The sequence below is a fragment of the Bos javanicus genome, chromosome 10, assembly GCF_032452875.1.
Source record: "Bos javanicus breed banteng chromosome 10, ARS-OSU_banteng_1.0, whole genome shotgun sequence".
NCBI classification, from domain to species: Eukaryota; Metazoa; Chordata; class Mammalia; order Artiodactyla; family Bovidae; genus Bos; species Bos javanicus.
The window spans coordinates 92,133,192-92,146,725 of NC_083877.1; the positions used below are offsets into that span (position 1 = coordinate 92,133,192).

General features: G+C 33.5%; 1 protein-coding gene across 1 annotated transcript in view; it reads right to left on the reverse strand.

The window, feature by feature from the left end:
- Positions 1-331: 331 nt before the first annotated feature.
- Positions 332-13,534, reverse strand: part of GTF2A1 (general transcription factor IIA subunit 1) — a 38,273-nt gene continuing 25,070 nt past the window's right edge. The window contains exons 8-9 of the mRNA XM_061429623.1: positions 11,612-11,701; positions 332-4,559 (exon numbers count right to left, since the gene is read on the reverse strand). Of these exons, the coding sequence (XP_061285607.1) occupies positions 4,452-4,559; positions 11,612-11,701 (198 nt within the window). The 3' untranslated portion in view covers positions 332-4,451. The remainder of the gene's footprint in view (positions 4,560-11,611; positions 11,702-13,534) is intronic.

Genomic DNA, 13,534 nt, shown 5'->3' on the forward strand with positions numbered 1-13,534 from the left:
CTAAGTAATCTATTCTTTGGAGTAGAAATACTCAATACAATATGTTATTTATATCAATTTTTAGTTACACTTTGTTGGTGTGGCTTTAGCCCAATTTAAATTCCTGTGTGCCTAGAAATTACAACTATTCCTTTTAAAAAGTACTAAGAATTTATAACAGTTTAATATTCAGACTGACATCCCACCCCAATTAAAGGTATAGAATTTAATGATACCTCTTTTTGATAATGGAACTTATTAACAATGTGAAGCATTTTCCTTTCTCAACTCTATAGTTTTATTCAGTTATCTATATAACAATTTTATAAACTAGTAAGCAAAGCAAGCAGCATTACTTTTTTTAAATAACATCTTTAATTAAAGTTTTTGCAAAGGTAAAATATTAAACTTAAAATAGGTCTTAGTACATCAAAATACTAAGTTCTCTAATTGTATTCCAAGATGGTCTTTAAAACATAATATCCCGTATATCACAGAAGAGCAACCTTGATCTGCAATTGTACAGAATGAATTTTACAAACATAATAAATATATTTACGCCCTTACACATAACAGTATGTACAACAGCAGTTGACAATAGTAGCTCAGAACAGCAAAAAGAATTAGCTCCTCCCCCCAAATTGTAGCCCTGAAGCATACCGGATGATTTAAGGAAACTTAACTTGAAATAGTAGTTAATAACTCAGTGTAGTTCTTCTCCTAAAAGAAAACAATTTTTCTTGTTCCTCAAAATAAAAATATCAAGTTCTGTGTGTTCTTCCTTAAACCATAAAAAATGACAAAAAATAGACTAAGGCAGACTTAAAAAGGGAATACAAACTTCAGAATAATTTCCATAGCATAATAGATTAAAATGCAAAACTATTTAACATAAACCCATGAGGAAATATATAAAGCAACTATTTTTTAACCAATGAATTAAAAACCTGAAACAGCCGATTCAGATGGATAGGTGGGAGATAGATAGATGTATGAAATAAAATGAAAATGTACAAAGGTGGATCAATAAAATATTACATTGCACAAAAGCTCAAAAAAGTTCAAGATGAAATAATCTGAAAATACAGGAATTTTCTTAAGAGGAAGAAAAAGCTAAGATATAAAGGGAGCTCCCAAGAAAATTATGTCTGATTTCTTATACAAGGTTTATTTATTTCTGAAAAGAATGGTGACATTATTGCTATAAGATAATCAAAAATTACTCTTAGAAGGAGATAACACTTTTCATTCCTCCATAAAAGCCAGAAAAAAAGCAAACCAAATCCTTGATTTTCATATAGCAAAAGAAAATCTTTATACAAAAGCTATTATACTTTTATTTTTATGTTCTTGCAGTCTAAACCAGAGTCTATTAGACTATGCTCTTCAAGAACACATTTTAATCGCTATACACACTGCTCAAATCTTGATGCATGCCAAAAAGAACATCATCAAGGTGGCTTTGATTTTAAGAGAGGCAACAATATAAATGTGGTGCTATGATGGCATTTAATAGAAAGAAATGTGAACATTTAAAAAAATATAAAAGCCCAATATAAAGATCCCCCTCATATAACAGACATTTTAGTCCAGAAACTAATTGCACATTAGAGTTGTTTTAGCCAAATGTGGCACTCCACAGAATTTAAATGTGCTCTCAGCCATTCAAATGGTCTGATTATCCAAATGACCACCAAAAAAAAAAAAAGAGTACATACACTGAAAGGCACACATTTTCACACTTAAACCTAGTACTTTTGTGTAAATTTTCCTTAGCACTGTTGATTGTTTTTTAATAAAAGGTGCCATCATCATCTGTGCAAATCTAAACAAATCCTTTTCTGAAACCTTCACTTATTTCATAATACCAAGTCTGAACTATTTTCCTTCTTTGAATAAACGTTATCTTTACTTCAAAATTTTGAAAGTGGGAATCCTTGCATTTTCAAAGGAATGACATTTTTAATGGAACCTAATGAAATGATGTTAAATAAAATGTTAAAAGCATGATTAACAATTCAAGTACAATAAAAGATAAGCAAGTGGCATTCTTACAGCAAGCCACTATAATAAAACTAAAACATGCTATTTGACTGTAAAGGAACACAATGCAGTGATATATAAGAGCACAATTTGGTATGCAGTGTTGTTTGGACCAGTTTTCAGAATTTTCACAGGTAAAAGAAAAGCGCTTGCCAAGTATGTTATAATTGATATGCAATACACACAGGTGCAAATATAAATGGTTATTTCCTGCTTCAAAACAACCCTACTAAGTCACACTGAAAGCAGTGGTTGTTCATATTTCAATGTTATAAAAACAGGCTAGTATACAATTCTATTATGAATACAATGTTTTTGTCTACATAGAGAGTCCAAAATATAAGCTGAGTATCATATAGTAATCCAAGGTTCAGTAGCGTAAGAACTACTAGATAGCCAAAGGGTTTCAATCAACACTGCAGCAATGCTAAACTTTTATAGGTAGTTCAGGTCACTGACTTCTTCACCAGGTAAATATAAACCTACTAGCAACTATACTGAAGGACAAACGAACAACAGGACTTCTGTGATTTTACTCCCTTCCTCTCTCCTCCCAGGCTCAAAAAAAACAAAGCAAAACAAAAAACCTGCGTGTGCTTTGAGCATAGTGGGGTAAACAAATAAACCTCCAAAAAACTAATATAGTAAAAATTAAAACCGTATCACCAGATATGGCATCGAAATAAATCTAACTACTAGCATGCTAGAAACCACCATTTATATCAAAGTTCAGAACATAAGTTAAAGGGACCAAGGTGGTATTTTGGGAGGGAAGTAGGCAAAAGAAAAAAAAAATTAGCCTTTTCAAGAAGTTTAAAGATTTGTGCTAAAAAAAAAAACAAAAAACAATATAAAACAGCTCACAGTTTTTCTCTGCAACGTACTTTAAAGTGTTTCTCTGTTACTTCTGGAAACACAAAGGCAAATAAAAGGAAGACAAAAGTGGAAGACTTAAAAAAAAATCAATATACAAGTTAAACACATGTGAATTTTGTCAAAATAAACCATGAAAAGAATTAGGTGTTAAGAACAAAGGTGAGGACACGTGTTCCTGCAATTCTCCCAAGCAACTCGTTCACACTGAACATAGAGCACTGCCACATCGTTCTTTAGAGCCCCTTACAGAATACAGAGCTATGCATTCTTCATATACATATTACATTTCTACTGTTTTTAATATACAAGTCAAATTTCTATGCTGTTTTCCCGATGTGCAAACTGGAGCCCATGTCTGTATTATCAGCGGCCTGGAAGGGCCAGTGCAAGAGAGGTAAGTATGTACTTAGTGGCCCACCCTCCTCTAACCCCAAAAATTTCTTCCTCAAATTACAAAGTTGCATTTTAAAAAATGTGTTCAATTAGAATAAGAGTTTTAAAATTCTTTACTAGTAAACACAAGAAACTTTTAAAATTACTAAACTGTTTGATAAAAATCCAGGTCCTCACCACCTGCCCAATGCATCAATCAATGCACAGAATGTTATCTAAATGTTTGTTTAGCTTAAAGACTAAACATATATATAAGCATACACTTCAGCCCAACAGGAAAATTATCTATTCATATGTATATAATTCCAGCTAGATGGTACCTGTGTGCAACAAAACTGCATTCCTGAGGAGCCACTTGGGGTTTCTTTTTAAGGTGTGGGACTAAAAGAAACAAATACAATTCTGTTAGGAAACTGAAGTTGTCATTTTAATTCTGCTCAACTCAGACAAGACCCAAGTCTTTATAATGAGTCTGAAAACCTAATTAAAATAAACATCCACTCCTAGGTAAATTTTGTCTCCAAACTGTAATTACTGATTATACACTTCCTTTAACTTGTAAATAGATGTTTCATCAAGCAGGGAAGGAAGAGGTATATATTACTGAGGGAGAACAGCAAGTAAAAATATTTAAGACCTATAAGAGTTCTAAACTGTTTCCTTATACAAGTGAATTAAAATTCAACACCATAATTCTTACCCTTTTGTAAAAAGCTCAACACGCAATTTTTACCAAATATAACCACGTACAATAAGCAGTTTCAGTTCAATCTATCAAAAGGGAAGTTTCTTCAGTTCATTCCAACAAGTATCTTCTGGCTGAACTCAAGTTGGAGGAAGGAATATAAACAAAGCTTTACATGCTAATCACCAGTGGCAGGTACCTGTATTTAAAATCGACAACTCTGGTTTTCTTACACAAATCCCCACCCTCCCCACCCCAACAACCCCAGGTGCTACAGTTCCATGGCTTGCCAGTTAGAAGTAGTGTCTGTGTCGTCAAGGTCTCTTTGTTCCAGTAGCTCTGCTTCTACTGCACTTTTCTGACATGCAGAAGTTAAGTTTTGGTTGGTATATGTCCCAAGTTTCAAACTGTCCACTTTAAATTTTTTTTTAAGTTTCTTTTGTTTTATTTATAAAAGAAAATGAACCAACTCTTTTCACCATTCTGCATCTCCAATGGCTTTGGAAAATATATAATCTCTTCCATTAAGATTCATAATGCCATCCTTGAGATGAAATTTCCATTTGTTTTTACTTCTGTGTATCTAAATAAATAAGTAAAAAATGCATGAAATAAAATAAAAAGAGGAAACAAACAACAACAAAACCCATTCACACACCAAACATGTATATTATTGCAATTGCAAACTGTTTTCTTTTTTGAGATATAATTGACAAGTAACATAGCAGTTTCAGATGTACAAAGTAATGACTAGATCTCTGTGTATACTGCAAAATGATCTCCACAGTTAAGCCTGTTAACATCCATCACCATGCATAGTTACAAATTTTTTTCCTGTGATGAGAACATTTAAGCTCTTTGTTAACTTTCAAATACACAGTGTCATCAACTGTAGTCATCATGCTGTGCATTGTATCCGTGAATACTTATAACTTGAAGTTTGTGTCTTTGACCACCTTCGCTCATTTCACCTAACCTCCAAACCCTGTCTCTGGCCATCTGTTCTCTGTATCTATAAATTCAGGGTTTTTTGTTTAGATTTTCTTTATGCTGCAGTTGTTAATGGGATTGTTTTCTTATTTTCTCTTTCTGATAGTTCATTATTAGTGCATAGAAACCCAACAGATTTCTGTATCCTGCAACTGTACTGAACTCATTTATAGTTCTGACAGTTTGTTGGTGGAGTCTTTAGCATTTTTTTTGTAGTATCAAGTTACCTGCGAATAATGAGTCTTACTCCTTCCTTTCTTCATTTGTGTTTTATTTCCTTTTCTTGCCTAACTGCTCTGACTAGGACTTTCCATCCAGTGCTGAATAAAAATGGTGAGAGTGAACATGCCTGTCTCTTTTCTAATCTTAAAAGAAAAGCTCTGTGCTTTTCAGAGTATGTTACCTGTGGGTCTGTCATATATGACCTTTATTCAGTTGAGGTACATTACCTCCACAACAATATTGTTGAGACTTTTTATGTTACATTTTGTCAAACGCTTTTTCAGCACCTACTGAGACCATCCCATGATTTTTGTCCTTCATGTTGTCAACATGGTATATCACACTGATTTGAAGATGGTGAGCCTTCCTTGAATCCCTGGAATAAATACCACTTGATCATGGTATATGATCTTTTTAAATAAATTGCTGAATTTAGTTTTCTAATATTTTGTTGAGCACTTCTGCATCTATACTCATCAGGATGATACCAGCTTATAATTTTCTTTTCTTATGGCACCCTGGTCTAGTTTTGGTATCAAGGTAACTAACGTTGGTCTTGTAAAATGATTTTAAAAATGTTTTGTCTTCTTCTGTTTTTTCGAACCATTTGAGAAGGATTGGTATTAATTTTTCTTAAATGTCTGGTAGAATTTACCAGTGAAACCATCTGGTCCTAGACTTTTGTTTATTGGGAAGTTTTTCATTATTGATTCAATCTCCTTACTAGTAATCAGTATGTTCAGATTTTTAATTTCTTCATGATTCAGTCTTAGAAGGTTTTATGTTTCTAGGAATTTATCTACTTCTATATGGAACAATTTGTTAAAGTATAATTATTCACAGTAGTCTCATATGATCCTTTGTATTTCTATTATCAGTTGTTAACTCTTTCATTTGATTTGAATCCTCTCTTTTCTCTTTTTGAGTCTCACTAAGGTTTGTCAAATTTGTTTATCTCTACAAATAATCAGCTCTTAGTTTCATTGATCTTTTTTTCTATTATCTTTTTAGTCTCCATTTAGTCCCTCTGATCTTTGTTATTTCCAGCCTTCCATTAACTTTGGGCTTCTTCCTGTTCCTTTAGGTGTAAAGTTAGATTGTTTGAGATTTTTCCTTGTTTCTTGATGTAGGCATTTCTATGTACTTCCTTCCTAGAGCTGCTTTTGCTGTATTCTACATGTTTAGTATGGTGTATTTCCATTTTCATTTGTCTCAAAGTATTTTCAAGTTCAGTAGCATATTGTTTAATCTCCATCTGATTTCTATTTTCATACAACTGTGGTCAAATTGCATTTTAATAGTTTGATACAATCTCTCTCTCAAAAAAACCAATTAGCTAGGTGAATTTTTCAAAAGTCTATAATTAATATTTATTTTATAGCTCTTAGTATTTGGGTTCATTAAAGTAGTTAATAATGTTTCTCTGCAAATTATTTTAATCTCTACCAGGTCTGCATATACGTGTCATTTCCTATACAATTCTTTAGAGGCAAATATTTAAAACAGGAATACCCTTTGTTCTCTCTGATGCTTCTAGAACACTTTTTATGTTTTGCCTTTTCTCTGTAACTCCTTTTAAGTCTATACGATTTAATTAACCATAGGCTTTTCTTCATTCTCCCTATCTACTGACCACCAGGACATTTTTTCCTCATTATTGGTATCATGCTTACAACTACTCTCTTCTTCCTCACATACACTAACAACTTACATATTGCTGACTTTTTAAATACTGTGGCCCCCCAGTATAAGAATTCATACTAATATTAGTATTTCTCTAATTATTATTTTATCTCTAATTCTACTTTACTTGTCTTCAGGACACCTGGCAACTGTTTTCTAAAAGGCCACCAATAAGTTTCTAGTTACTGCATCAATAGCCTCTTGTCATACGACATATTAAAATACTTTTTAACTGATTTCCAGGTCTTCACTCTCTCCCTTACCTTCAATCATAAGCATCACTCCCATTTCAGGCTTTCATTTTAAAAGGAGAAAATTACAGCCTGGAGAAGTTCAATGAGATGATCAATGACATATCACAATTAAGTGACAAAAGATGATTCCTTTGCCCCAGTCCAAGACGCTTTCTATTTATCAGGCTGTTTTCCATAATAATGCAGAAATTCTCACTATGTACAGGCATTTTCTTATCCCACTGCTAAAACTCCATGGTCTAACATCCCCATGCAAACAGTCTGCATGAGTATTCTTGGCAAATCACTGTTTAGTGTCTGCTTGAGTGTGATTAAAAGTGGAAGGTGAAGAATTGCAAATTCAGTTATCCCTTCCTGGGACAGCCCCCTTGCAAGTCTTTCATACTTTACCCCTTACTAAAAGCTGCTTACCCCAAACTTCTTATTGATCCTAGTCCTGCCTTTTGGAAAGTTAATCTAAAAAACAGTGAATACTTCATATATTTGAAAACCACTCTCATGCCCTTCCTTAAGATCACTAACTTAAGCTATATATAAATTTACCATATATCTATCTTTTCTCATTTATTAAAGCAAAATAGAGTATAATAAAGTGAAACAGTATTCAGAAGAGGGCCTCTTACATTAAGTGGTCTTATTTTGTTGTTGTTTAGTCACTAAGTCGTAGCTGACTCTTTTGTGACTTCCCCTAGACTGAAGCCTGTCAGGTTCCTTTGTCTATGGGATTTTCCAGGCAAGAGTACTGGAGTGGGTTGCCATTTCCTTTTCCAGGGGATCTTCCTGACCCAGGAATCAAACCCATGTCTCTTGTGTCTCTTGTACTGGCAGGTGGATTCTTTACCACTGAGCCACCAGAGAAGTCCAAGTGGTCTTATAACTCTGGTCTAATTACACTATTTAGATTATTACACTTAACACCTTAGGATGGATGATTTGAACATCTAACAGATATAAAACTAACATGTCCCAAACCAGCCACTCTCCCCTCCTAAATCTGCTCCATCTGCAGCTTTTCCCATCTCAGTTGATGGTATCTTCATTCTTTTGACTAATTCCTCATTAAAAAAAAAAAAAATCCTGGAGTCATTCTTGATTCCCTTTTTTATCTTCTTCCACATACACAAGAGTCAGGAAAGCCTGTTGACTCTTCCTTCAAAACATCCAAGATCCAGATGCTTCTCATCACTTCCAATGCTATCATCCTAGCCTTAATCACCATTTTCACTCATGTGGATTACTATGATTTCCCTCTATTAATCTCATTTCAACCTTTGTTTCTTCTACATTTCAACCTTTGTTTCTTCTATATTCTGTTCCCAACAAAGCAATTTTTTTTTTAAGATTAAAATGTAAGTGATACTACTTTTGTATATTTGAAACCTTCCAAGAGCTTCTCACTCAGAGTGAGAGCCCATGTCCTCACAAAGTCCTACACCACACCGCCTGCCCTCACTGACCTGATTTAATCTCCTGCTATACTGCTCCCCCAAGCCCAGCTACACTGGCCTCCTTGCTGCTTCTCACACAAAGAAGGCAGGTATGCCATCAAATAACGACATGGCTAACTTTCATCAAGCCTTTGATCCTGTTTCCTTTCCCACTCTATAATTACCCACACTAATTATCAACTTCTAACAAAGCATATTAATTACAGTTGAACCTTTAACAGTATGGGTTTGGAAATGCACAAATCAACTTATACACAGGTATTTTTCAATAATAAATACCACAGAATTAAGTGGACTGTGGTTGGATGACTATACATATACAGACGAACCACAGATACAGAAGGCTGCCTCTAAGTTACATGCAATTAGCCCCAGTGTTGTATTAAGGTAACTGTAATTTGTTTTATCTTTTTGTTATGTTTTAGCCTTTTCTCCCTCAACTAGAGTAAGCTTCCAAATGGCAGGGACTGTTTTGTTTTGTTCACTGGCTTATCTCAAGCTCTTAGAACAGTGAGTGCCCTGGAACATCACAGACACTATTAAGTATTTCTTGAATAAAAAGATCTCTGTCTCCTTTTCTCTTTGACTTCCTATAGAGAAAGTATTAATTATCCTAAAAATGGATATATAAATTTATTTCTAGTACGGAACAAGTAACTATAAGCTGAAAGATATGGAATTAAATAAACAAGCAATGAGTAGCCAGGAAAAAAGAATTCCACAGACAAGTAAAGAAACTGCAGTTTGCTGCAAGACAACTTGCAAAAAGCAAATATAGAAAGTATCATATGCATCAAGTAATATTCCATATACTAAGTACTGAAGTCATATTGAGTAGTAAGTAGTAAATATTTTTACTTGACTAAATCACAAAATATAACTTGAAAAACAATTCATTTACTGGCCTTACATTAAGTCCTGTATAAAGGAGTATACAGGACTGAGTGCAAGGAAAAAGGCCTCTGAACTTTCCTCATGACAAAAATATTAAGTAACACTATCTACAAACAAGGCCGATGCCTCAATACCTGATGCCATCAGTCCTTACCTATCCATACTATGTGAGAACTCTGCCTCATTATTAGATTTAAAGCTCTCATCTGACTGGCAACACAATCAATTCTTTGTATGACTGCTGCTAAAACTGACTCACTGTTGAAATTTAGGCTTCAAAAATAAACTCCTAAAGTTCAAGTTGCCTCAAACTACACCCAAGCCCATTTCAGAACACCACCATTCTTACACTGTTGGCTAAAACCCTCCAATCTCCAAAACTCATTTGATAATAAAAATTAGATCTCTGTAAACTTTAAAACTGTTTACCATACAACAAACTACTTAAAAGTTACTTTTAAATTTACTTTAAAACATTAAAATATTGCCTCCATGAGCAAAACAAACCAATTTTAACGTTAAAAATATTAAGTGTACAAAGGAGAATACTAGTCTCTTATAATATGAAAATACTTAGAAGCATATTCCTCAGTCAAGCTAAGGTAAAGGTCCTTTTCTTATGTATCTGACATCCTGCTATCATGATACTGCATTCTGGATAATCTGGTTGCCAACAGGGTCCCTTGAGTCTTCCTGACAATAAAGATTTACTGGTATCCCCTGTTGTTTCAACTTCAATACTTTTCCTCCAAATGCATATAACAAGAAATTACTTGTATTACCATGTGCTTGGTGTAAGGTATTATGAGTGCTTAACTTAGTAGTCATAAGGTACAAAAGTGGATGCCCTGATACTCTGAATCAGTGACCTCACTAACCTAATTCTATAATTTCACTGGTACTTAACTGGCTTAATTTTACCTTTACATTAGGAAATGATAAGATTCATTTTTTAAACATTTTTCCTACAGATGTTTGCAATAAACATGGCTATTTATAATATTCATTTTATAAAAGCAACACAAATTTAAGACTTTCATCATTTGTAAAAGAGGGCATAAAGAGCACAAATTTTGCATGAGTATAGATTGATCCCTGGGTTGGCAAGATCCCCTGGAAAAAGGAAAGGCTACCCACTCCAGTATTTTGGCCTGGAGAATTTCATGGACAGTCCATGGGGTCACAAAGAGTCAGACACGACTGAGCAACTTTCACTTTCACTTCTAGTACTTGACACAATTAGGCACTTAATAAATAGATGTTTAGTGAATGAGAAGTGCTTATAAATAAAACCCAACTATATCTATCATAGTTTTCAACACTCGGAAAAGATCTCTGTTGAAATTAAACTATAAAAATGAAGCATAATTTGTGGATTATAAATTTAATGGCTATAGCCAGAAAACAATTCTGATTAAATGTTTCAATAAACAAAAAAATCTCGACAATGCCAAAACTATAACAAAAATACTTGAGAAGTAACATCCTTTTTAAGAATTAAGAAATTAAGGAGTCAATAGCTAATTTTCATAGAACCTAGTTTAAAATTTTTCTATTGCTACCAAAATTTTGTTGTTGTTCAGTCCCCACATTGTGTATGGCTCTGCGACCCCATGGACTGCATACAGCAAAGTTAAATAATTTAAAATAACTTTCAGTAAAAACGTATCTTTTGTTAGTTACCAGTCTTGTTTATTACCCTCATTCAAAAGGCTACAGAAAGGTTCAATTAAAGCCTTTTAAGTTTTGAGGTAGTTGAGGTCAGAGGGAAAATAGGGTTATCCCACTTACTTAATATTCATATTAAAAGACAATATAAACTGGCTTTACTTTGTTAATAAGTTGGGAGACACAATCTAAATGGAAAACAACATACTTTTTATGATTTCATGCATAACTTATTTTTCAACTATAGTTATACAAATTAATTTCTCACGCCATTAAAATAATCTACTAAAGTATAACACTGTTTTCATTCACACAGTTTATACTCAAGTTTCTAAGAGGCACCAATCAGCTAACCAAATGCTTGAACACGGCAGACAGGATGGTTTAAGAAAGAAATTACAATAGCAAAAATGTTAGTAACCTGATGACTGGCTTCCCTAGTGGCTCAGACAGTAAAGAACTGATTAAATCCTTACCTTATCATACTGGCACACAACAACATTTTCTGTATCAAAGAGTTCCTGTCCTTCCTCATCACTCACATCATCTTCACTATTGAGAGGTTCCTAAAAATTAAAAAAGAGAGTTCATTTATTTATATTTCATGTCTTACTAAAAAAAGGTCCTTCTAATATTCACTGAAAAGAAACACAGTGACCTTGAAGTTCTTTGAGAACCAAGGGCCAGACAGATCCACATACACCATGAACATATTGTTAATTGGCTATGTTAAGATTCTGCCAGTGTCACTGAAATTCCAGCAAGAAATTAAATATAGTAATTAAAATAGTTAAGCTATATAATTTATATGACTCAAAAGATGTTACTTTATTTCATTTTTTCAGAATAGCACAAGAAGATAACTCTTTCCAGTAACTATTTGTCTACAAGTGGACCTAGGAAAATATGAAGATTTAATGAGATAATGGTATGTGTACCACCAGAAGCAGCTGTGTAAAAAAAAGAAAACACTGGTGAAGTTGGAAAAGGAAAACAAGGATATAAAAAAGGTCGGCAGCCTAGCTAGTCTTGACATTAAAGACTAGGAATACAAATTAGTATGTCTTCTGGTGGAGGCTTAAAGCATAACTAAGGCAACCACATTTTAAAGGGGGGGATCTTGATCTCACTAACGAAGAGAATCAAATGCCAAGATCTAGCTAGAACATAAAATGACCAATCAAGTTAACCTTGACCTCAGTTGTGACAGACAATAAAACATACAACTCTAATTTCTAATTAATGAAGAAAGAGAAGCTAGGGCAAAATAAAAATGGAAAGAAAAATAATCAAAACAAATACTGTATATAAACTATGAAATCTAGAAAAATGGTACAGATGAACTCACCTGCAAAGCAGAAACAGAGACACAGAGAATAAGTGTATGGATCCAAAGGGGAAGGCAGGGGTGGGACAGATTGGGATTGGCATATATACACTCTTATGTATAATACAGATAACTAATGACAACCTACTATATAGCACAGGACTCAATGATCTGTGATAACCTAAATGGGAAGGAAATCCAAAAACAGAAGTGATATGTGTATATATATAGCTGATTCACTTTGTTGTATAGGAGAAACTAACACAACATTGTAAAGCAACTATACTCCAATTTAAAGAAAAAACAGATTTTAAGTCTCTAAGCCTGTACCTACTTACACACATGTATATGTATATATTCTGTAATTCAAAATAGTTATCACCAACATAAATGTAAAAAAATTTACTGAGGTAAATTTCATCATTTTTAACCATTCTAAGGTGTACAATTTGCACTTAGTATGTGCAATTATCACCACTATTACCGTTTCTAACCAATATTATAGAACTTAGCCAACTAGGCAAGAAAAACTGCTATTTTTTCACATTTGATTTGATTGCCTACAAAGAATACATGAAAGAGTCAAGAGGCTACCCAGTAAATACAGATGACCATGGCCGCCGGCACCCCCACCTGAAAATCCTGTTTCTTTTGATCATCCCACTGTGTACAGGGAAGGAGTAGGTAGGCATTAAGTACACTCAGGAAATCAAGAACTATATGTTTCTCTTTTCAAAGAGCTTTTTAAAATTTGCTATGGTGTTTATAACAAAAAAGAAAATTGAAAAAAAAAAGTGGTGTAGCAGAAGCCTTTTGCTGCTCATCATTAATCAAGGAAATAAAAATTAAAATCAAAATGAAAAATTTTCTGCCTACCAAACTGGCAAAAAAAATTAAGAAGCCTGACAATGTCAAGTATTGGTGAAGACAATGCATGCATCATTATATACTGAATGCCAGAAGTGTAATTAGTACAACATTGTGCCATTTTATTGTAACTTGAAGATATGCATGCCTTATGATTCAGCAATTCAATCTTTAGGTATAGCACTTGAATGTGTCCCTAGAAGAC